The sequence below is a fragment of the Solanum dulcamara genome, chromosome 8 (assembly GCF_947179165.1).
Source record: "Solanum dulcamara chromosome 8, daSolDulc1.2, whole genome shotgun sequence".
NCBI classification, from domain to species: Eukaryota; Viridiplantae; Streptophyta; class Magnoliopsida; order Solanales; family Solanaceae; genus Solanum; species Solanum dulcamara.
This window is the reverse complement of record NC_077244.1, coordinates 58,028,274-58,050,549: the sequence shown is the minus strand read 5'-3', so window position 1 is coordinate 58,050,549 and position 22,276 is coordinate 58,028,274. Positions and strand designations below refer to the sequence as shown.

General features: G+C 33.4%; 2 protein-coding genes across 2 annotated transcripts; one reads left to right on the top strand and one right to left on the bottom strand.

Annotated features, from left to right (window-relative positions):
* Positions 1-667: 667 nt before the first annotated feature.
* Positions 668-1,894, top strand: LOC129899718 (ethylene-responsive transcription factor SHINE 3-like). The gene is made up of 2 exons (XM_055974751.1): positions 668-1,007; positions 1,179-1,894. Exons 1-2 carry the CDS (start codon positions 928-930, stop codon positions 1,702-1,704), a joined length of 606 nt encoding a protein of 201 aa, XP_055830726.1. The 5' UTR covers positions 668-927; the 3' UTR covers positions 1,705-1,894.
* A 7,981-nt stretch (positions 1,895-9,875) lies between these two features.
* Positions 9,876-18,067, bottom strand: LOC129900494 (uncharacterized). Its single transcript, XM_055975480.1, has 2 exons — positions 16,744-18,067; positions 9,876-10,165 (listed from the first exon to the last, which is right to left on the bottom strand). Exons 1-2 carry the CDS (start codon positions 17,796-17,798, stop codon positions 10,114-10,116), a joined length of 1,107 nt encoding a protein of 368 aa, XP_055831455.1. The 5' UTR covers positions 17,799-18,067; the 3' UTR covers positions 9,876-10,113.
* Positions 18,068-22,276: the final 4,209 nt, after the last annotated feature.

Below are 22,276 nucleotides of genomic sequence, written 5' to 3'. Positions count from 1 at the left end.
GTCTTGTATGCAAATACAATTTGATCATTCCAAGAAAGCAAGAATATTTTGATCATCATTGTGACAAATAGCAAACAAAGTCCTCCTTCTTTGCTACTTTTTCTTCCTACTTTTATTATCCCCCAACCAAATATAGTTAGGAACTTAACAATATTCCTTAGAAATGTCAAAGTTGCATCCATACTAGAGGAGAGGAAAGTACTAGGTTTTCTCAAAAGAGTATTAATTGGTGATCCATTTAAGTTAGAAGTTCAGTAGAGTTTGAAAAAGATGTGTAGAAGAAAAGAAAGAAGAAGCCTGTTTCTCCTTTTTTTTCCAAATAAAGCCAGACTCAAACTTTGTCCTATATATATCTAGTAGTACTTTCACGCTTTCTCCCCTGCAGTTCAGTCAATAATAGAAAAGCAGGTGAACTCTTTTATTGCACTCTCCAACCTCCCACCCCACAATCATCTATACATACATACAATTATAACTATACGTTACGTTAATCCCAAGCAAGTTATTAGCGTCAACTATTATGAATCATCACAGTTGATCTCGATCTAATAAAATTATATATCACTACAAGAATTCATCATAAATTGACTAGTGTTAGTCAACCTACCTCTACTTTCCTCTTTTATTCAAATTGAAATCGACAATGTGAGCAAATTCGTATTATCTACATTTTTTTGGACAAAATGTGAACAGTAATGTACTATGTAGGAATACCTACCTTCTCTATAAATTCAATCACTAAACTCTTCCTCCTCCTCTACCGACACCCCCGCCCCCTCAATCTCTCTCTCTCTCTGTGATGGCTTTAATTCTTCTCACCTAATCCTCATTTCATCATTTATTTCTGTGTCTACCTTTTTTAGAACTTCTGCAACTTTTTTTTCTCCTTTGATATATTAATATAAGAACTGTGACAGAATTAACAGCATGGTACAATCAAAGAAGTTCAAAGGTGTCAGACAACGCCAGTGGGGCTCTTGGGTTTCTGAAATTCGCCACCCTCTGCTGTAAGTTCTTCTCACTCACCCACCTCACTAACAAAACTACAAAGTACACTGAAAATGTGTATATATATATATATATATATATATATATATATATATATCAGTTATTAATTTACCAACATTCTTTCTTTGCTAGTGCTATAAAAATGTCAACTTTGTTTTTTTTGTTAATAGGAAGAAAAGGATATGGCTAGGAACATTTGAGACAGCAGAGGAAGCGGCGAGAGCGTATGATGAAGCAGCTATCTTGATGAATGGTCAAGTAGCAAAAACAAATTTCCCAATTGTGAAGGAGAGTAGTGCTAACAATAATGACAAGAAATTCCCCTTATCTTCTTCATCAACACTATCTAGTAGTGTGCTCAATGCAAAGCTGAGGAAATGTTGTAAGGATCCAGCACCTTCCATTACCTGTCTGAGGCTCGATAACGATAACTGTCATATTGGAGTGTGGCAAAAAAGATCAGGGAAACATTCAGGTTCTAATTGGATAACAAAAATTGAGCTTAGGAAAAAGGAGGAGGAGGAGGAGCATCATGATGATCATCAGAGTATGAATTCTGAACTTGGGATTAGTAAGCCATTGGATGAAGAAAACAGAGCTGCTATGCAAATGGTTGAAGAACTACTCAATTGGAATTATCCCTTTTCTCCTGAACCTATTACTGATATCTCTCCCTCTTTTTCTAACTCTATATGACAGCAAAAATGTGGAATGTATTGCATAGTTAATTAGACCATCTACACAATCTTCCCCCATGCACCCCTTTAATTTCTCCAATGAATAATTCAAGTGCCAAACCAATCCTTATGTGATTGGATATGTAACTCAAGTTTCTAATCAGATATATATATATATATATATATATATGTATATAAAGATCAGTAATGCTTCCATTAAGTAGTTGATTTCTTAAGTAAGCTCATTTAAGCATCTAACACAAAATAGATTTGTATGTATTTTTCAATGATATTTCTGTCATTTTCCCTCTATCAGGAAATAAAACAAATGACAATTCTCTTTCGAGCTACTTCATTTTTGGAACTACTTTCCTTGTCTATGAATAATAAAGAAAGATGAGCTCAATTTTGTAGGGGCTGGCTAGAGTTCCAACAATTTGTTAAAGTTCATTGACTCAATGGAGGGGAAAGAATCCTAGCAAAAGTAGTGTTAGATGGGAAACAAATGCATTAAATTTAGCCAAGATAGAACATGTGTGGTTTAAGACTTTGTCAACCAAACCAGCTGGACTCTACTGAGGTAGTTCTTGACCCCATAAATTGCATTTGTACAAACTGAAGAAAATGAGTATTCAAGATTTCAAGGACAAACAGAACAAGGTTGAAAACTGAAGACCACTTCTCTTTGGTTGACAAAAAGCCATGTGGCCTGAAATGATTTATGAGTAGAAGTAATTGCTTTTGAAAGTGTTGCGGAAATATCGTGGATTAACTAGCACACAATCACAAACAAAGAAAATATAGAAGAAAAATAATACAAGGATTTAATGAGGCTCGGCTATGCCTACTTCTCTCAACAAAAGCAGAGAGAGTTTTCCACTATGAAATAAAGAGAACAACTTTACAATACTTTCAAGACCTTAAGACTAAATTGAGTATCCTCTACCATACTTTTTGAGTCCCCAACTATATCCCCTATATATAGATCCTAAGTAGTCTCAAACCTATAAGGAAAAAGTTTTCTCAATCCTAGAAGGACAATATATTCTTTTCCCAAATCTATTAGGACAAGGTCTCTAAACCAATAGGGATTATGAGTTTTCTAAAATATACAAGGGAAAAATTCAAGACATAATTAACAAATCTTCCCCTTGACTTGAATTCCTTTCATCAACTGAAATAATGTCTCTCTCTACCTTGTTCTCAGCCTTCCAAAGGGTTTACTGAGTACTACACACACCAATCAAGTCTAGACAATGTCTAAATTTATTGGTCCGGACTCTCTTGGTCATTATATCTCCTGAATTATCATGTGTAGACACTTTCTTCACATCAACAACCCTTTTAGATACAACATCTCGGATAAAATGATGTTTGACAACCTTTTGTTCCCTTGGCAATAAACCAAGCTTCCATGTTTTATTCTTTTGAAGTGACTCAATCTCTTCACCCATAGTACCAATCCACTGATCTTCTTTTGAACTAGAAATAGCTTCTTTATAGCTATTAGGCTCAAGCGCGTCAATGGTCTCTGCAACTGATAAAGCAAATTCTACAAAATTTGCATATCTAAAAAGATTTTCATCAACCACGTTTGCAAATCTTTTTGATTGGTTGATCACTCTCTTTTTCCTGCTTGTTGCAATGCTATATGATTGTTGTTGCATAGGTACATCATCATTATCATCTTGATTAATGTCTTGCACCTCCTCCACTTCTAAACTATTAGGCAGAGCTAGTGGAAATTCAACTTCTAGCTCTATGTGGTCACTAACATCATGATCTGTTTCTGCTATTGCCTTTTTCTTTTGACTGTCCAGTGAGGCATATTCATTGAATGTCACATCCCTACTAATAAGTAACCCTGGATTCTTTTGATTTGTGCACCACAATTTGTAACCTTTCACTCTAGTTGCATATCATAGAAATATGCACTTCTTTGCCCTCGGCTCAAGTTTTTCATCCCTCACATGAGCATAAATAGGACAATCAAATATTTTTAAAATTTGAATAATCAGTGGGCGAACTAGACCAAATCTCGATAGAAGTTTTGAACTCAATAGTTGTGGATAGAGATCGATTAACCAAATAACAAGTTGTATTGATTGCTTCGACCCAAAATTCCTTTCTAACACATGAGTGTGAAAGCATACTTCGTGCTCTATCACAAAGTGTTCTGTTCATACGTTCTGCACACCATTTTATTATGGTGTTCCAACACAAGTATGGTGTATCATTATTCCTTCTCTATTGCAGAAGTTATTGAACTCTAAGTTGCGAAATTTCAATTTATTGTCAGTTTGAAGACGCTTAACTTTTCTTTTGGTGTGCCTCTCAACCATCGTCTTCCATTTAAAAAATATTGAAAATGCCTCATCTTTTGTTTCCAGAAAATACACCAATATCATTCTTGAATAATCATTAATCAAAGTCATAAAGTACCTTATACCACTTTTGGAGAGAATTATGTTTGGATCCCATAAGTCTGAATGTATATAATCTTATTTGTCTTTAGTCTTATGTGCTGCTTTCTTGCTGAACTTCACCCTTGTTTGCTTACCAAATACACAATGCTCACAAAAATTTAAAGTTTAATTTTTTGTAATCATCAAACAAATTATGTTTATTCAACAAGGACAATCCCTTGTCACTCATATGACTAAGTCACAAATGCCACCATTGAGACTGATTGAGATCACTCTTCCCAGAAGCTACAATTGTTTCCCCTTCAACTACACTAACTTGTAGATAATACATACTTGAATGAAGCTTACCCTTCATAAGTACTATGGAGCCTTAACACACTTTAACTGTTTCATTCTCTGAGTGAAACTTATATCCTTGATCATCCAAAGTCAAAAGAGAAATTAAATTTCTTTTCATTCAAGGAACATGCCAACACTCAATTTTTGATAATGATAATGCCATCGAACATTCTCAATTTGATTTTATCAATCCTCTCTACCTCTAATGGATTATCATCACCTAGGTAGGCAGTCCCACTCGTTTGCTTGTAAGTTGCAAATCAATTCTTGTGTGGACACATGTGAAAACTTGCACCAAAATCAAGAACCCAGGAATTGTGCTTATGATTAAAACTCACAGCACAAACTTCCCCTACATAGTCATTGTCATCAGAATTATTATCAGTGTCAATAATATTTGCCGAGTAATCAACTTTGTACTTTCCTCTTTTCTCCTTTAGCTTAGGACAATCTCTTTTGTAATGACCCTATTCCCCGCACTCATAGCAGTTCTGCTTCCTTGCTCTAGACTTTGATATAGAGTTAGACTTTTTCCTATTAAAGTCCTTTTGTTGTATTCTTCCCCTACTCACAAGACCTTCACCCTCAGTTCTGCTATCCGAAAAGCTCTTTTTCAACTCTTTTTAGATTTTAATGAATTACTAACATCATCAAGTGAGATTTCTACGCTTTTAGGGTCGAAAGACTAAACCAAGACAAGTGAGCCTATCTTTCCCATATAGCAATGTATCAGCAAAAGTATCGTAAGATGGTATTAAAAAAACATAATACGATTAAGGCCTGATCCTTACTTTCAATTTTGATATCTACATTCTTCAAGTCCATTATAATTGAATTAAACTTATCAAGGTGAGTTTTGACTGTGTACCTTCATTCATACGAAGATTGTATAACCTCCTTTTCAAGTAGAGGTGGTTTGTCAACGATTTCTTAGAATACAGATCTTCTAACTTCTTCTATGTCGTTGCTGGATATTTCTATTCAGTAATTTCTCGAAGAACGCTATTTGTAGCACTCATGAATATCACACTAGTCCTCTCTTTCAGGTCTGCTTGTTTTGATTTCAATTCTTTTGGAAAATCCTCCCTAATTGCCTTTTATAATCCTTATAGCACCAACGACGATCTCATCCTAATCTTTCATAGACTGAAATTAGATCCCTCATAGAATTTCTCTATTTCATACTTTATTAAAGATGACGATGACATCTTAACCCTTGATTATCTTTAGAAATTCCAGCCAAGCTCTGATACCAATTGTTGCAAAAATATAATGGATTAACTAACACTCAACCACAAACGAAGAAAATAGAAAAGAAAAATAACACAAAGATTTAATGAGGTTTGGCTATGCCTACTCCTCCCAGCAAAAGCAGAGAGAGGTTTCTACTATAAAAGAAAGAAAACAAGTTTACAATGATTTCAAGCCCTTATGACTACATTGAGAATCCTCTACCATACTTTTTGAATCCCCAACTATATCCTCTATATATAGATTCCAAGTAGTCCCAAACTTATAAGGAAAAGGTTTTCTCAATCCTAGAAGGACAATATATTCCTTTCCCAAATCTATTAGGACAAAGGTCTCTTAAACCAATATGGATTATGAGTTTCCTAAAATAATCAAGGGAAAAATTCAAGACATAATTAACAAAAACAGCTAAACTTCATAAAATTTATTTATATCGACTATAATAGCTTAAATAGTTGTCCTCAAATCGACATATGCACACTGTTGCCTCAAATCGATATATTATAAGCCTGAATGTGAGGAGCTTCGGGTCAAGCTACCCGCCTAGTCATCCCAAGCTCCTCACATAGTTAAATATTTTATTTTATTTTGTGTTTCAATGATAAACTATCTAATCATTTTCACTATTTATAATTAGTAATTTTGTTTTAATTTATTATCTTACTTTTATTTTTAGTATGTTATATATTTAAATAGGAAATTTATATAGATATACTATATTAGGAAAATATTTACCATTTATAGCAGTAATATTTTTTTCACTGGACACTTATAATACATCATATTACCAAAATAATTTATAAAGCACATATAATTAACAACTTAAAGTATTTCAAAAACATATTAAAAATTTGGTTGACTCTCGAAATTTCATATGTGTTGACATAAATTGGGATAGAGAGTAACACATATTATTTGAAATTTACATAAAAATACTATAAATAACAATAATTAACAATTTCAAAATACTTAAAAATCATATAAAAATTTAATTGGCAATCCTAATTTCTTTTGTGCTGCATAAATTGAGACAGATAAAATAACATATATCGGACCGTGTGGTTGTACCTAGTCTATATTATAGAAGTGAAGGGACCGATGTGTCATCGCAAAAGGAACCTAAAGTAGTGTACAATAGAGGCGGGAAACATACGTAAATATATTATATTAAGAAAATATTTATCATTTATAATAATAATTTTTATTTCTCTAGACACTTATAATACAATTTTAATACATATTGGTAAGAATAATTTATAAAACTCATACAATACAAGTTTTATTCATGGATAATATATTTATCACATATTTTAATACACTTATTAGGGCTGTACAGGACAAATCGATAAACCGCACCAAACCGACAAACCGAACCAAACCGGAAAAAAAACCCGACTAGTGATTTGGTTTGACTTGGTTTGGTGTTTGAAAAAAAAACCCGACCATTATAGGGTTGGTTTGGTTTTAACTAAAAAAAGTCAAACCGAACCCAAACCGACCCGATTATAGATATACTACTTTTAAATTATGTTATACATAAAAATATTTATTAAAATGTAATTTATAAATATTTTTTAAATTTTTTTCATAATTTTTGTTTTCTTTCTTACATTTAGATTTGGACTTGAGTAGCCCATCTAAATAATATACAAAAAAAACTTATCTTATAAAGTTATATTATAAAGTTAAAACTTCAAACAGTGTTGTGCCTCCATCTTATATGTTGATATTTTGTACTAGAACTCTTTTTAAGAAGCACTGCTCTGTGCTTTTTATTAGATACTATGAGAAACCCGAAAAAACCCAAAAAACCAGAGAAACACGAAAAATCCAAAAAAACCCGAAAAACTCGAGAAAAATTGATATCGAAAAATCCGACTTTTATTGGTTTGGTTTGGTTTATAGATTTAATAACCCGACAGAAATTGTTTGGTTTGGTTTGTAAAAAAACCGAACCAACCCGGTCCATGTACACCCCTAACACTTATAATACATTGTGTCAATTTCTTACCAAACAAGTATAATATATTTTAAAACACTTATAATAAATTTATATTGCATACATAATTCATTTTTAATACATGGCAGATATATTATAATATTGTTATATATTGCTATAGATGATAATAAATAAAAAATATCGTTAAAATCAATAATTATTTATTAAAAAGTGTTCTCCGTCATAATTTTTTTCTTCAATTTTTGGACCTTTGTGGCCCAAGCTGACTGGGTATATTGAGTTCTTCTCTTGTATTGCTTCACTGCTTTATATATGCAGATATTTATACATGTTTGTCGGTGCAGACAGCAGACTAGATTCAATTCAACAATACACGTAGATCCTACTAACCTCACATTTCACCTTTACTTTCTAGCTTTAATTTGCATTTAAAGAGCATATTGAATACATTTTGGGCAAAAACAAATAAAAAGACATGCTTTTAAACTTCAATTTCATTACAAACTTTCGTAAGTTATACAAATATCTAGACGTAGATAAGTTTATTCATGCAATATATGTGATTTTTGTCTTCCCCGGCAGAAATGTTAATGTCAAAATGACTATAGAAGTTGTGTGCTTGAATATGTTCAGGCTGCAAACAGAAAAAAAAACTCATGAAGTACAAATCACAAAAGGGAGCTTGAATGCACAAAATGTAATCGACAGACAACATTAGGGCCTTGGTATTATGTTTTCGCCATACATATAAATTGTGTTGCGCTTGCCTTTTAAAAATAAATAAATTGTGTTATGCATTTTAAGTCTCTCAATGAAGAAAGTGTTGTTGATACAATTCTAAATACAGTCGCCCGACACCTCAAACACTTACTACAAATGATATATACATAAACTATTGCTACGGATTATTAATAAGACCTCAACTGCAACCATTTATGAAATTTCCTCAAAATATAAACTCATCCACCATAAAAAGTTATTTACCTTGAGACGCAAAAATCAAAGACCAAAACAAAATAGGAGCAAAATTGCAAATGATTTGGTAATTATCTCTTATTATTTTCTGATTCTTCTGCTCTATGGTTTTAAGCCCATAGCAGGCAACTCGATGAAGTTGTAGACCGGAAGCAAATCCGCAATCGTCGAGACTGAGTAAGCTATTTTATTGTAGTTCATTCGACATCAGTGCCTCTCAAGGAACGAGCTATATTTTTAATACCAATGAAAGCTCAAGAAGAGTAAAAATATACCAGACCAAGATTTTGTAAAATTATTAACATGATGAGGAAATAATTCTACTCCTCATCTATAGGATTTTAGTATCACTACACAAAAGGTCCCAACTGTATTAGTTGCAACATTTGCTTGCAAGTGGAAATCGTGTATAGGCCTGATTTAAAGTATGAAGGAGTTGACAACTCTAAGAAAAACTTGTAACAAATGAAAGTTGGAATAAATGCTTGAAAGTAGAATTATAACTATAATTCGGCGGAGATAGGTTGAGGTGAATTAATGACTTGTTTGGCCAAATGTTCGAAAAATAAAAGTTTGTATTTATTTACAAAAAAATATAAAAAATATCTGCTTTAGAGGATGAAGATTTTGGCCCAGCTTTTGGTGAAGAAAAAATATTTTTGAGTAGTAGCAAAAAAAAAAAAAATGGAATTCAAAAGGAATGACAAAAGTTGTTGATTGTGTTGTGTTATTGGGTCAAATATGAACATGTTGAAAACGGATCAACATAAAATGAGTAATAATTCAACCCGCTCATATTTCATTTAGGTAAAAATGGATTGGGTGACAAAATGGTTGGGATAAACAACGATTTGATCCATAAGCTCATGAGTAAATGATACTCGATTTTGGAATTCAATATCCGCACAAAATTCCAATAATCTGAGAACTGATTAGCGAAAAATATTCCACATTACTATAATTATTTGCATTACATTCGAAGTCAAAGTACAATTCACCAAGACCCGACTTGACCCTAACCAAGGAACCGACCTCGGGATCGGGGGTCGGGTCCCAAGTTGGGTCAGATCTGGATTCTAGGTATTGGGTCAGCGGACTATGGGGTCGAGACGGGTTGGGGTCCCCGGAAATCTTTCATGACTAGTTCAATATAAAGCAGCAACTTTTGTTTCTGAAACTATGAACAATATTTGCTAATTGTATAAGAAGAAAAGATTTGTACAATTGGAGAAGAGGGCATGCCGAAGAAAGTGCTGAATATGAAAGTGAATGCTGTACACACATTTTCCTCCGAGGAGTAATAAATAAAGTATAAACAAAGTTTTACTTACTAAATAATCCCCCCTCTATGCTTGATGAGCCAAACCACAAAGCATTTACACACTGAAATCGTCAAAAATTGGCCCTCTCATCTCTCTCTTTGAAACACACACACACACAATGATATGAACAGACCATGAATGTCCTTCATGGATCGCTATAAATTCCCATTATTCACCCTCTTCCCTGAACCGTTAGGATGTCCTGACCTGCAAGCGCCAATTTCATATTCAGAATTTTATTTTACTATTAATTGCATTAGATATTACAAATATATATACTAAGCAAAATTACAAGTTAGTGAGAAGATTAGACCTCTCTGCAAGTTCAGTAATGTCTACCTTACCATTACAAATTATAACCTGTCCTTCAAACATAGTTCCTACAATGTCAACTCATATTGCAACCAATGAAGGAACTATCAAAATCCTTGGCCTATCAAAAAGTTTCTTCTTAACTCCTTCCTTGGAGAAGAGGTCGCCAATAACTTTTATGGTTTTATGCATGTGTGAACTGTCAAACTAGCTTATAAATATTTTTTAGCTTATTTACGTAGTTGACAAATATCAAAAGTGCTTATAACTTATAAGCTAAGTATTTATACGCCAAAATCAGCCAAAAGTCTTAAATTTTAGTCACCCTTAACTTTCAACTTTACAGCTTATAAATACAAAATCTTTTATTGATTTATCACTAATATTTATAATAATTTTCAAAAAACTCTTCTTGAAACATAATTCACAATTATCTCTATTATATTTTACTGTAATAATTATAAGCACATTTCAATCATTTTAATAGAAAATGTACTTATCAACATCTTTTTTTTTTACAAAATATATGTTGGATTTTAAAGGTGTAAATGAAAAATGAAAGGTTGTCACCTTTTCGAAAGGTTGTGACTTTTCCAAAAAAATGTGACTTTTTAAAAAAGTTGCGACTTATGTTAAAGGTTGTGACTTTTCCGATAAGCCACAATAAACACTTGTTCACACTACCCTTTGTTGTCTATAAATAGAGGATTTTTCTCTCATTTTAATTCATTGAATTCTCATTCTTCTGCATATATTTTCTTACAAACAAAGTTGAGTCTTTATGTGATTTTGTTGCTGGCTTTTGAGTTCGCTGAAATTATTGAAATTTGAGGTACCACTACTTCTTTAATAGTTTATCCGTTTTATCTTGGGAGGAAATAATCCTTAACCTCGGGTACAGCGAGGGGATTAAATTCCTTAAGGACACACAGTGAATTCTGTGGATTCGGATACTATTTTTTTTATTTTCATATTTATTGTTTCTGGTTTGCTAACCTTAATACAGGAGGGATAACAATCTGAAGGAATTTAATAAATATCAACATAGATAATCTCTCATTATGAAAATTGCATCTTAATGACAACAAAAATGGTTAATGTGGCAAAGTTGTATGGTGAAGCCACTGGAAAAGTTTACTGGTATTGACTTCAAATGTTGGCAGCAGAAGATGTTCTTCTATCTGACTACACTCAGTCTACAACGATTTATAAATGAAGATGTTCCTATTTAGAAGAAGAAACTCCTGACAACGAAAAGTTTATTGTGAGTGAGGCATGAACACATTCTAATTTCCTTTGCAGGAACTACATACTCAATGGATTGGAAGATGGCTTGTATAACGTCTTCAGTGTTTGTAAAACCTCTCAAAAACTCTGTTATGTTCTTGAGAAGAAATACAAAACTGAAGATGCAGGCTTAAAGAAATTTGTGGCTGCAAAATTTTTGGACTATAAGATGGTTGATAGCAAGACTGTGATGTCTCAAGTCCAAGAATTACAAGTCATTATTCATGATCTTCTGGCAGAAGGTATGATCAAATTCAATAGTTATATTGATAAAATTGTTGAACATAGTAATGATTTTAAATTATCCATTGTAGGTATGGTCATAAATGGGACACTTCAAGTAGCAACGTTTATTGAAAAACTACCTCCTTCATGGAAAGACTTCAAAAATTATTTGAAGCACAAGTGAAAGGAGATGACTCTTGAAGACTTGATTGTTCGTCTTAGGATCGAGGAAGACAACAAGCTACCGAAAAGAAGGCTAGAGGAAACTCAACAATTATGGGAGCAAATATTGTTGAGGATGGTCCAAATAAATCAAAAAAGAGGAAAAAACATTTTGGACCAAAGAACTATCCTAGCAAAAAGAAGTTCAAAGGAGACTGCCACAACTGTGGAAAAACTGGACATAAGGTTGTGGAATGTCGTGCTCCCAAGAAGGAAAAGAAGAAAGGTCAAGCCAATATGGTTGATACAAATGGGGATGTTGAAAACTTATGTGCAATGATGACTGAATGCAACCTGGTAGGAAATCTCAAAGAATGGTGGCTTGATTTAGGAGTTACGTCGCATGTTTGTGCGGTCCGAGAAGCCTTCACTACTTATTCTCCTGCCGCACCTGATGCAACTATCTATATGGGAAATTCTGCAACGGCTAAGGTTGAAGGATATGGTAGAGTATTCCTAAAAATAACATCCGACGAGGTGGTGACGCTGAACAAAGTTTGTCATGTTTCAGAAATGAGAAAGAACTTGGTTTCTGCCGGTCTTCTTATCAAAAATGGATTCAAGTGTGTTCTAGTTTCAGACAAAGTAGTTGTCAGTAAGAATGAAATGTATTTAGGAAAAGGCTACCTCACTGAGGGTCTTTTCAAACTAAATGTAATGGTTATTGATAATAATAAAGTTCAAGCTTTTTCTTACTTGAGTCAAATAATTTATGGCATTCACGTTTAGGACATGTCAATCATAAAATCTTGCGAAAACTGATTAACTTAAATGTATTGCCTAACTTTGAGTGCAATAAATCAAAATGTCAAGTATGTGTTGAATCTAAGTATGCTGAGCATCCTTATAAATCAGTTGAAAGGAATTCCAGTCCCTTAGAATTGATTCACACAGCCATTTGTGATATGAAGTCAACACCAACTCGTGGTGGGAAAAAGTATTTTATAACTTTTATTGACAATTGCACTAGTTATTGTTTTATCTATTTGTTAAATAGTAAGGATGAAGCAATAGAAGCATTTAGACAATACAAAACTGAAGTTGAAAATTAGTTGAATAAAAAGATAAAAAATGATAAGAAGTGATAGAGGTGGAGAGTATGAATCTCCTTTTACAGAAATATGTTTGGAAAATGAAATCATCCATCAAACTACCACCCCTTACTCGCCTCAATCAAATGAAATTGCAGAAAGGAAGAATCGAACTTTAAAGGAAATGACGAATGCATTACTTATAAGTTCAGGTTTACTACAAAACTTGTGGGGAGAAACCATCCTTACAGCAAATCGAATACTCAATAGAGTTCCCCACAACAAAACACAGTCTATTCCATATGAGAAATGGAAAGGAAGAAAACCAAACTTGAAATATTTCAAAGTGTGGGGGTGTCTAGCCAAAGTTCAAGTTCCTAAATCTAAGAGAGTCACAATAGGACCTAAGACTGTGGACTGTGTTTTTATTGGATATGCTACAAATTATAAAGCATGTCGATTTTTGGTTCATAAGTCTGAACATCAGGATATTCATGAGAATACGATAATAGAATCAGATAATGCTAAATTTTTTGAACATATCTATCCATATAAAACTAGATTTGAAGTATCTAGTGAACGGTCTAAACGACCTCGAGAAGAACCAAAGGAGAATACACCTAATAAAGAGAATCCAAGGCGAAGTAAACGTCAAAGGATATCTACTTCATTTGGATCTGATTTTGTAATATTTCTTCTTGAAAATGAGCCTCAAACATTCAAAGAAGCTATGTCTACTGCGGACTCATCTTTTTGGAAAGAGGCTGTCAATAGTGAGTGATTCAATCTTGAGCAACCATAATTGGGAATTGATTGATCTTCCTACAGGAAACAAACATTTGGGTTCAAAATGGATTTTCAAAAGAAAAATGAAAGCTGATGGAACTATTTACAAATATAAGGCAAGACTTGTCGTCAAAGGATTTAGACAGAAAGAAGGCCTTGAGTATTTTGATACATACTCACCTGTAACTAGGATTACATCCATTCGGATGTTAATTGCACTAGCTGCAGTATAGGGCCTTGAAATTCATCAAATGAATGTAAAAACAGCTTTCTTAAACGGAGAATTGGAGGAAGAACTTTACATGGAACAACCCAAGGGCTTTGTGGTTCCTGATAAAGAAAATAAAGTTTGCAAACTTGTCAAGTCACTTTATGGACTAAAACAAGCACCCAAACAATGTCATGCGAAGTTTGACCAAATCATGTTGACAAACGGATTTAAGATTAATGAGTGTGATAAATGTGTTTACATTAAAGACACTCCAAACAAAGTTGTCATTGTTGTTTATATGTGGATGATATGCTAATAATGAGTAACGACATTGCAAACATAAATACTACTAAGCGTATGTTTTCTAGTAAATTTGATATGAAAGATCTAGGAGTTGCCGATTTGATATTAGGAATTAAAATTCACAAAACTCCTCCAAGTCTAGCATTGTCTCAAACTCATTATATCCAAAAGGTACTTGAAAAATACAAGCTTTGAAGTATAAAAATACCAATTGATGTGAATCGTGATCTTGCTAAAAATAAAGGTGAAAGTCAAGCTCAGTTGGATTATGCAAGAGTGTTGGGAAGTTTGATGTACATTATGAACTGTGCACGGCCAAACATAGCTTGTGCTATAAGTAAATTGAGTCGATACACGAGTAATCCCAACCAAAATCATTGGATGGCAATGAAACGAGTTTTGGGGTATTTAGAACATACTCAAAACTTTGCTTTACATTACAATAATTATCCAGCAGTTGTTGAAGGATATAGTGACGCAAATTGGATTACTGAGTCAACTGAAACTAAGTCCACTAGTGGATACATTTTCACCATTGGTAGAGCAGCGATATCTTGGAAATCTTTCAAACAAACATGTATAGCTCACTCTACAATGGAGTCTGAGTTTATAGCCTTAGACAAGGCCCGTGAAGAAGCAGAATGGCTCCGAAATATTTTAGAAGATATTCCATTTTGTCCCAAACCAATGGCTCCTATATGCATACATTGTGATAGTCAAGCTGCAATAGGAAGAGTTGGAAGCGTTATGTATAACGGTAAGTCTCGTCACATACGACGAAGACATAATACCATTAGGCAACTACTCTCTAGTGGAATTATCACAATTGATTATGTAAAGTCAAAAGATAATGTCTCGGATCCACTTACAAAAGGCCTAACTAGAGAAGGAGTTGAGCGATCATCAAAGGGAATAGGACTATGGTTGAGGACAAATCATCGTGGAGGTAACACTGCCTAGAAGACTGGAGATCCCAAGATCTAGGTTCAAGGAGATCAAACAAAGTCATTAATGACGGTTCAACATTGTCAAAATATTTTTTATGATCCATTTTCATGATGCGATAATGTTCAGTAACAAGGATAAGGCATTAAGACCTTTAGATATCACCTATGTAAGTGTGAAGTGTAAGTCGCTTCAAGGAGAATCCGGTAAGGCCAGTTCTCTACGCACTTATGAACCAAGAAGTGTTCATGGCTGAAACAAACAAAACAATGAGAACCAAAAACAGTTAAAGGGTTGATTGTGTGACTTATGTTGTCTAGGTATACACCAAAGCTCGACGGTTCAAAGACATCAAATCTACTGATTGACTGAGTATATCCGATATATATTCACTACGGAAAGTTCAAAGGAAAACCTGCTTATCCAGATGCAATTAATTCTTACTTACAAATCACACAGTTTTTTATGCATATGTTTTAACAATAGTCATTTTCCCATTCATGTGGGGGATTGTTGGATTTTAAAAGTGTAAATGGAAAATGAAAGGTTGTCACCTTTTCGAAAGGTTGTGACTTTTCCAAAAAATTATGACTTTTTTAAAGAGTTGCGACTTTTGTGAAAGGTTGTGACTTTTGTGAAAGGTTGTGACTTTTGTGAAAGGTTGTGACTTTTGTGAAGGATTGTGACTTTTCCGATAAGCCACAATAAACACTTGTTCATACTACCCTTTGTTGTCTATAAATAGAGGATTTTTCTCTCATTTTAATTCATTGAATTCTCCTTCTTCTGCATATATTTTCTTACAAACAAAGTTGAATTTTTGTGTGATTTTGTTGCTGGCTTTTGAGTTCACTGAAATTATTGAAGTTTGAGGTACCGCTACTTCTTTAATAATTTATCCGTTTTATCTTGGGAGGAAATAATCCTTAACATCGGGTATAGTGAGGGAATTAAATTCCTTAAGGACACACAGTGAATTCTGTGGACTCGGATACTATTTTTTTTATTTTCATATTTATTGTTTCTGGTTTGCTAACCTTAATACAGGAGGGATAACAATATATTAATTGCTTATTTATAAAATCAATTTAGTGGCATTCGATGCTTGTCGACTACTTTTAATCAGCTTATTCAAACGGATGATTAACTTTACCTTTCATTGTAGAGTGAAACTATTCATACACTTGCTATTAGCAAATATTCTCAATCTATTTTTCCTTGACATTAAGGGAGCTTTAGCATAGATTGGATAGATAATACTATACGATAAATGTCCAGATTTATTATTTTGAATTAAAATTACAGTTCCAATTGGAGTTTCTTCATGATCAAAGCAAATAAGAGATAATTTTCCAATCATATGAGAATATGAATGAACTTCTTTCAGGACCAAGGCAAATACGAGATAGTTCAACCGATATGTATGGAACCAAAGAATAATAAGGGGTAAAATGCTAACTGACCTGCATCCGGGACTCCAAAGGCAAAATGCTCCACCTGCAGCTAATGCATCTGCAATTGGCCTTATTACCAATATGACCTCCCCAATCACCACGCACCATGCAACAGCAAGGTCCATCGCCAACACAACATATCCATGTATAGGCTCTGCCGGCTGCCACAAAGGCGACAATCCTAAGCAAAGAATCTGCAACGGCAACAATATCATGAACGATGTTGCAAGCATGTTCAACCGTACCCGAATCTTCTTGTTGATCACAAATGCCACCACCCTCCAACATGACAACAAAAATGCTAATGAATAAGCAATGCTGAATACACCAAACACAACGCAACTGAACAACGGGTAGGTGCAAAGCACGGATTTGTTTCCGAAATGGTCAGTTGAAAGGTAAGAACTCGCGTGCATATATGTGGGTAATTGTGCCTCCAACGGCGAGAAGAACACGAAGAACGATTGCAGCAGTAGAATAGGCGAACAAGCTAAACAAACGAGTGCAACACCCCAAGTCCGAAAAGGATTCTGCGTCTTGATCGACTCGTTGACCAAGAAAAGAAGAGTAATTAGAAAACCCGGTTCGAAGAATCCCAATGAGAGAACCACATGAACCTTACAGATCTCGGCTTGTTGATCAAGGGAAAGAGATGGCAAAAAGGGGTAAACATATTTCCGGCGAATAAAAGGTAAACGAGTGACTTCGTTAACAGCCCAAAGAGAAGCAAAGAGAACAAGAAGCAATCTGACAGCCCAAAGAGAATTGAAATTCTGTAGATGAGGTAATTGACGGGATCTAATTCGCAGATGGAAAATAAAAGCGAAAGAGAAAAGGGAAAGAAGAAGAATACCGAAAACAAAAGAGATTGTTGCAAAATCAGAAGCACCGTCAGCAACAGGAAGAGCAGGGAGGAGGAGAGTGGGTTTAGAAGTTGGATCTGTTAATAATAATTCAAATGGAGAAGGGGAAGCAGCAGGGGAAGCCAAAGAAATCAAACGTGAGGATGAGGGGAGGAAGCCATTGGGATCAAAAGGAGGAGGGGGAGATGAGAGGAGTCTCATAGGATGAAACGGTGGGTAATGGCCGAGGACTTTGAAGTCCCGGCCGCCGTGCCGGCGATGGAAAAGGGAATAAGTTGTTAATGAAGAAACTGGCCTGGAATTGCATAGTTTTTTGGAGGGGGGGGAGAGAGAGGGGAAACGTTGTGATTTTTCTCCCTCTTCTTCTTCTCCCAACCAACAGGTAAAAGTGGATGTTTCCAAATTTACACAAGAATTTTGGGTTCCAAAGAGAAAGGTGGATTTTCTGAGATGACTCCGCTACTTGGGTGGTTCTCATTTTTAATCACTTGCCTTGTCTTATTAATTTATCATATACACGAATAGTTAATTATTATTATTATTGCTATTTTTTTGTATTAGTGAGTCATTATTGAACTATGATTTACTTTGTTTGGTAAAATTATATAAGAGTTGGGCAATTTTAGATAGTTTATACAAATTATGGGATTTTCTTATTTGTGAGTATGAAGTGTGAGAGAATGCGTCAATTAAGAGTTGTGACTTGTAAGAAGTTGTTTGTAGTAGAAATTAAGAGAGATAGAGGCACACTGAAAAAGAACTAGGGATAGGTGATTAGACATAACTCTAGCTTACTAAAGACATGACTCTAGATAGAAAAATATGAAAATCGAAGATTAGAGCAGAAGGTTAGTAGATAGTCGGGTTTTATTGCACTTTTATGTGGGAGAGTTAGGGGCTAGCCTCCTCCTTTTCCTCTTCTCATTATTGGTAGTAGTATTTAGTAATTGTGTAGTCTTTTATTCTTTTATGTGTGGTACTACTTGTTGTCTTATTTGTTTGGTGTTGTACTATTTGATTCTTGTATTTTTCTTCCAATCCTGCTCCGATCACATTACTTATGAGTCAAGTCCATCGAAAATAACTTTTTTGCCCCATAAAGATAAAAATAAGGTAGGTATACAACTTATTCTCTCTAAATCCACTTATAGGATTACATTAAATATGTTGTTGTTATTTGTCATATTATGAGCAAAACATAATTTAAAAAATTAAAATTATATGTTCAAATAAAATTTCAACTTCAAATCAACTTAGTTTATTTGAAATCATATCCGAACAAAGCCTTAATAAAAAAAATTCGAATCATAATATTGATGGTGGGGCGATGAACTATTGATCTTTCCATGAGCTGTTTAAGAATTTTTTAATTTTTTTTTTTGACTCAGTAGCTGTCTGCTTGCGTGCCATTAAGAGATTGTTTGGTTCATGAAACAAAGGACAACAATTTCATAACAAAATGTGTGATTATTCAGTTTCATGTTTTGGTTGGATTTTAGTTTTTTGTATAAGCAATCCGGGATTAGTTGTATACAATTTTGGTAACAGTTTCAAACCACATTCATTGTGGGATAATACTCTTGTGATTAGCTATTTTGAGATAAAATAATTAAAAAATGATCAAAATGTTCTTTCCCAAAGCTACTATTATTTTAAAAAGAATATGTTTATGCTTATTAATTATACTAGTTAAGTGTATTAAAACTTCAAAATCTGTACGATAAATATTGATAGGAACAGGTTCTTTCGTTATTGCAATAACTTATTCAGACTCTTTGTATAGAACTCTTCTTATTCCAGATACTATTTTCTCAGGCATAACACCAAATCCCCAATTATTAATTGTTTCTCTAAATAGTCAAAATAAGAATTTAAATTAGACATCAATCTTTCAAATTTCTATGGGTACAATAGCAGGACTTAAAACTTTTACATTACTTGCACGATTACGTGCACTTGTATGTACGATTACGTGCACTTGTATGTACGATTGCGTGCACTTGCATGTGCATTTAGCACGGCTTTATGAATGGTGCATTTTTTGAAGAAGCTACTCGGGATAAGAATAGTGATGTAGAAATATTGTGACTCCGATTATAGAAATGGTGTGACTCAGACTGGAGGGATGCCCCATTGGCATGGAAATCTCTTACCTGATAGTTTATTATACACTTCAAAATTCACACGTGTAATGGAAGGCCAAAACACAACTCATTGCGTCTCGCTATTCAGCGGAGGAGGAATATTTGTTTCTGAATTTGATGGTTAAAAGTAGAGGTGTCAAAATGAGCCTAAATATAGGTAACTCGTCCAACTCGCCCAAACTTTTATAGGTTGGGCTCAAGATAATTTGTATAGGGTTCAATCTCAACTCATTCAAGCCTTAACCCCTTTTAGAAGAATCTTCAATTGAGCTCAACTTAATCTCCAATTTCAATCCGTTTTAAGGCTCTTTATTTGTATTGGTGTAATGTATGTTCTCATATTAAATGTATGAATTACTAGCTATTTTATATCTTTTAAGGTTAATCTATCCGTTTGTAAATTTTTATTTTTATTTTCTTGAGTTGAAATTCAAATTGTGGTTATAAAAGATAAATAATAATATGTTAAGATTATTGAGACTAAGCGGGTCAAATTAGGCGGGCCATGACCCAATTCGAATTTTAGCCCAGCCCATTTGAGCCAAAAGTAAATTTGGGCGGGTCATGACCCAACCCAATTTTTATTTTAACCCATTTTAATAATCTCAATTTCAACTTAATCCGCCCATTTGACACCCCTAGTTAAAAGGTATTTTGACTACTTTGGGTGTGAACCATGAGTATCCTATGAGAGTCATACGACATTATGTATTGCCTCAAATAAGCATATACATTGAAGTGGATCATTATTATGTTCGAGATGATCAGCTGCAACCTTGTATAATATCTCCGAGCTATATTCCAACTCATGAATAGTTAATTGATATTTTTACGAAGGCGTTGGGCAAGTTGCAGTATATGAGCACTTACTATTCGGGATTTGGGCGGATGTTAGTGTGGTAATTATGTATTTGTGGTAAATACAATAACTATAGGAAAATTATGTATTTATGGCAAATATGAGAACTATAAGAATTGTACTCGTATTAGGATAAAGAGAATATTATGAATACAAAAAGGGAGAAAATCTTCCCAAAATTCTTCTCTTCCATCGTTTTTCGTTCTTTCAATTATACAGCAAACTTGTTTATATTTTATGTCATAAGAAAATGATTTTCAGGAGAGAGGACTATCATTTGGTGAAATTGCACACATCTCTAAACGGCAATAGAAAGAGGAGGTGACATGCATACAGGTAGCTTGCTGAGACACAATTGATAGTTGGTTGCATGAGAATAGCAAAATTTGAAGTCTTAAACTTACTTTATCTCAAAGAAGACGTGCTATTTATAGAAAAATGAAAGATTATATTAGTAATGAAACTGATCAGAGACAAGTCCTCGTGTGCATGCATCTATATCTGCTCAGCTCGCTGTGAAAAAATATAGAGAGAGACCATTAGGTAATTCAATGAGGTTCTTATTATTAGCTTAGGTAATATAGGGTAAAAATGAAGTTTTTAACTAAGCTATATATATATATATATAAACTGTAAAAATTCTTGACATAAGAAAAAATAATAGCGTAGAGGTAAAGAAGTTCACAAGTTATTTTTTTTAAAAAAATAATCTCTCATACAAATTTTGGGTGTTAATAATGTTTAGGTTAGAGGTGTTCGATGAAAACTATTTAACTGCACATAATCGATAAATTCAATCAAATCGAAGAAAAAAATTGATTAGTGATTTGGTAAGGAGAGAATATTCGATCGTAGTTGATTTGTTTTGATTTTAACTAACAAAAAATCAAACCAATTCGATATCATATGTATAAACTTTTGCAAAAATATTTTATATTTAAAATAGATTTATCATAATTAATTTATAAGTATTGGTAAATTAAAGTTTTTTCATATACATTATGTCATGTTTAAACTTACACAGTTTTGAACGGTCCAATTAAAGTTCTATTGTCGTTATTTTTGGTGACATATATTTTAGAATAATATCATGACTCATTTCACATTTTAAGTTTTTTTTTTTAAAAGTACGATATTATAATTGTTATATATTATTAAAATAGAATGAATATTTGGAAGCACTAATTACATGTGTTATGAAGACCTCTCTTATCGGAAAAGAAAAAACGAATCAAATTGAAAACCAAAACCTTTTAATTCGTTGATTTGATTTGATTTATAAATTAAAAAATTTGACACAGAGTGAATGAAAAAACCAAATCAACCTACTTCAGGTGTTGTCAAGCTTAGTTCATTACAATACGTACTTTGTGATCTGTCCACAAGCCTTTCCCCAATTTTGAACTGTGATTTGATCATGCAAAAATCTACACAACTCATAAATGTTGTGTAGCGTGAAAAGAGAAAATCAATTGTCCTTCCCTTACCTTCCGTTTTGACATGTGACATGTTAGAGAGAGAAAAAAAAGAATTATGCTTGACGTATAGAAAATTTTCATATATGATGAAAAGATTATATTAAAAAATAACTAGTTAATATAGAATTATCTAGTTATAATTTTACTCCTTGATATATAGAGTACATATAATTAGTCCTAAAACCTCATTTAATATTT